At 38.9% G+C, this 4,157-nt stretch overlaps 1 protein-coding gene across 3 annotated transcripts in view; it reads left to right on the top strand.

The window, feature by feature from the left end:
• Positions 1-3,538, top strand: part of LOC108371015 (uncharacterized) — a 14,306-nt gene extending 10,768 nt beyond the window's left edge. For 2 of the 3 annotated variants that reach the window (XM_017626491.1, XM_017626490.1), the window contains one exon: positions 893-3,538. In XM_017626491.1, coding sequence (XP_017481980.1) covers positions 893-2,767 — 1,875 coding nt within the window. In that variant the 3' untranslated portion in view covers positions 2,768-3,538. The remainder of the gene's footprint in view (positions 1-892) is intronic. The other variant, XM_017626489.1, reaches the window with a different exon arrangement.
• The last annotated feature ends 619 nt before the right edge of the window (positions 3,539-4,157 follow it).

Below are 4,157 nucleotides of genomic sequence, written 5' to 3' on the forward strand. Positions count from 1 at the left end.
GAACTACTTTCTTCTTTTAGATAAATTATTTGCTTTTTCTAATTTAGTTTTTAGATTTTATTATTTTTAAAAAGAACATTAATATTTTTTAATTCATTTTGTTAAATTTTATTTTCATCTTTTTATTTATTTTAGTTTTATAATTTTCTTTTTTTATTAGTATTTATTGTTTTAAAAAGAAAAATGTATATATTTTTTTAATTAAATTGAATTAAAAATAATTATTGCTAAAAGGTGAACATCATAACACTAGGACATCCTCGTTAGCCAAATTTAAAAGTGTGAAACTAAAGGGCTTTAATCATGAACCTTCCACAATGTTGGACTATACCTTAAAGATTACTGATTTTTCACGGCCCACTGTACACAGCTACGAGTAGGTCCTTCAATTCTCTTAAAAATAAAGTTGGGTTCTCAGTGCTCTGGCAATACAAGAATAAATGTTGTCTTTAACGAAAAAATTGAAAAACGGACTTTCTGTATTTTCGGAAGGCGCTGTGGAACTTGCTTGCAGCGTCGCCTAGAATTTGAACCACGCAGACCATGTAGCTTTAAAATTTATTAAAATGGAGTATGTAAACTTACAATGGACGGCAATGGTAGTCTGAGTGCTGTTTTCTGTACGCGTCGATTTGTGTTAGTTCCGACCATTTAAACTCTAAACTCAATACGATTCAAAAGCCGACACCGACTGATTTGCTTTTTGAATCGCAATACAGAGTAGACTCCAGGACTATTTCGAGACTAGTACTAATATCCCAACTCCTCTCTAAACCAAATCACTACTAACCAAACAAGTTTTGAGATAACACCTCAAACATTTTTTTTTTGTTAATTTTTACTACAAACTCCAATACCGAAACGCTCTCCTAATCGTACTGCATCATTTCAGAGTGGCAAGGAATACATTGACATCGATCAAACTGTGCTGGAGCCAAGTCCGCAGCGTATTCGTAATATTTTGACGCTGGAGGAGCGTGTTGCTGCCATTGAAGCCTATGACTGCCGACCAATGTATACCAAAGTGGCGAAAATGTTCAACTGCAGCTGGGAACAGATCAAAAATATAATCGCCAATCGCGATGCAATTCTGAAATTTTATGCAGCGACAAGAAATGTGGAAATGCCTAATGATACCAACGGACAGGACTGGCGCACTCGCAAGATACGCTTTCTAGGCGAATGTCTTTACGAGTATATACAGCGAGCGCAATTCCACACTAAGGCACATATCACCGAAGAGCTTTTACGTATGAAAGCATTCGAATTTCGTAGTCTCATACAAATCGATAATTTTATGCCGACTAAGGCATGGATGAATCACTTCAAGGCCATGTACAATTTCTCACTATCCAATCGACAAATCACAATCACACGCACGCCACCTGTCTCACTCGATCTCAAGGATATAATGACATTTTGCACAAAAAACCAAGCGAAAGCTGACGCGAAGACGCCTCCGCCCGAACCGGTGGAGGACAGAGAATCCGATCTCTATCGCACTGCCACACGCATAGCTGTTTCGGGCGAAAATGAGGCAGCATTACAAGAAATCAAGCAGCGCCGGCTGCGTAAGATCAATTTTCTATCGAAGACACTCTTCGAGTATTGGCAGCGCGCTAGATATCATCACAAGATGCGCATGGATGAGAACTCGCTGCGAAAAGTGGCTTGCGATCTTAAGGAAATGCTGAAGATCGATAACTTCTATCCGGACAAGGAGTGGTTGGATCACTACATTACCATCACAGTTCCAACAATGCTAGAGGAATCACAGGATGCGCGTCCGCCGCCGCTCTCCTTGGATCTGAAAGACATACTTAGCTACTGCAGCCGGCAGGAGAACAAGAAACTGGCGCCGAGCACTATAACGCTGGCGCCAAAAGAGACAGCGAAACCACATTGGCAAGGCGATGGAGCTGCTCACAATGCCTCAGCATCTGGCACTGCTGCCAGTGCAACTGCAACTACGCCACTTGTACAAATACACACATTAAACCTGCGGCGCAGTGATGAATCCGCCGCGTCGCGTACACAAGCGCCACGAATGCCAAGCCCCAAGCAAGCAGCTGCTGCGTTGGCAGCCAAGATCAAGGAGGAAGTTATTGAATTGGATGCAGATGAGGCGGTGAAAGATGTGAAACCAAATTTAAGTGAACTATTGCCACCACCACCACCACCACCACCATCGGCATCGCCTACGGCGCCACCAGTTACGAAGGCACAACTCCATCACCAGCTCCCAGCAAAGCTAACGACAGTGACAGTGACAGCGACAGCGACGCAAATTGCGCGCCAACAAAAACGTGAACACCCCAACCACAACGGTAGCGGTGCGCAAGTGCCTGCATTGAGGGTGGTGAGTTTGAGTACGCTGGTACCGCCACCAGTGGGGCCAATACCAGCTGCGCCAGCAGCTCCATCGTTGATCACTGCAGTCGCATCACCAACTCCAGCAGCAGGCGATAACAGAAAGCGGGGAAATGACGATCAGTTGGTCGAGCTACCGCGACCGTTGAAGATACAAAAGATCGAATCGATTGGCGCGCATGTTGAACCAACTACACACAGTCCTGGTCATTGGTCGGAACATAGCGATCGCGAGGAGGAGGAACTACCAAGGCATGTGACTAACTACAAAGATGCGCTTAAATTGTTGAAGCCCCTGGAAGAATTTGCAATGCTGGAGGAGAACTATCGTGTTATTGGCTTGATATCACAGCTCGAAGAAATATTCAAGCATCCACCTCAGAAGAATGATAATTGAAAATTCCAAAATAAAATGTATGTATCTATATATGGAGCCCTAACCGTCAAAAAGATGTAAGCGAATTTGATTTTTACAAAACTTTATTATTGATGCAAAAACGTTCCTTGAGCATCTAAATGCATTTCTGCATCAGAAGTAAAATTTTGACAAAAATGTCGCTTACATCTTTTTAACGATTAGGGCTCGATATATTTCGGAAGCTAGTGTAACTAATGTAAGAACATTTTCCTAACACGTGGTTTAATCGACGTTAACTTGTTTTAAAGTTAATGTTCGCCACAGTATGTGTAGTCTATGTAGTATGTACATGTATGGAAATATTAGAATCTAAGGACATATTGTCGCCATCACGGCAAAATGCGCTAAATAGGATTTTTCTTTGAAATATTTTTTTTATATTATTTTGTTAATTGGCTTTCAAATAAAAGCGCACCGCTAAATTCAAAGCGATATTTTAAATCATACAAACTTCCTAGAAAGGAGTCTTAATTTCTTATGTTTATTTAAAAAAAAAAGATTTCGCTGTAAAAGTTAAAAATTATCAGTTAGGTACTTTTGTAGTGATGAATATAAGTTGATTTGTATTATATGTATATTACATACATATGTATGTATGTGTAAGTGGGCCTATGTCGGCCCTTAAAACCAGCAAACAAATGTGTAATTAAACAAAATGAAATATTAAAATAGCTACTCTTAAGATTCGTTTTATAACATATCGCACAACCTCTTCAAAAGAGGCACAAATCAAAAAAGCATTCTGTAGATTTTTTTGCTAAATTAATTGACGGGATTAATTAATTCCAATTAATGGAAAATCTCTATCCCTATCTATTTATATTAATTGCGTTAAAACTGTACAACCCCCGAGCAATTATATTTTCGGATCTGATTTTTGAGTTGTGCCCGTTTTGAAGAGGGTGTGCGATATGTATATATGCAGTGTTCTTATTTTTGCATTAAATAATTTTATTCACATACATACATATATGTATGTATGCGGCATTTTGATAAAACAACTCAAATGCCTTTAGAAGGTTTGGCTTTGGGTTAAAAAAGTATAAGTTGCCCTACAAAAATTATACATTTTTTAAACTTATAGATATATTTTGGAAAAGCATCTTAAAGAGCACCTGCGGCTAGTTAGTCGTTGAAATAGTCGGCTCTATCGCGAATTTCACATGAAAAAATACTTCCAAAAATTATAAAGCAAAACAAAAACTAGTTTCCCCAATTTGTTTTTGTTTTGCATATTAAATTATGGGAAAGATTTATTCACATGGAATTGCCGATAGGACTGATTGTTTGAGAAGCCAATGATTATTTTTTTTTTTTAAGTAAAAAGGGTTTACCTCGAGATAAGTTGTTTTATCAAAATGCCACAAGA

This window comes from Rhagoletis zephyria, unplaced genomic scaffold, assembly GCF_001687245.7.
Source record: "Rhagoletis zephyria isolate East Lansing unplaced genomic scaffold, Rhagoletis_zephyria_1.1 Rzeph_scaffold_04646, whole genome shotgun sequence".
NCBI classification, from domain to species: domain Eukaryota; kingdom Metazoa; phylum Arthropoda; class Insecta; order Diptera; family Tephritidae; genus Rhagoletis; species Rhagoletis zephyria.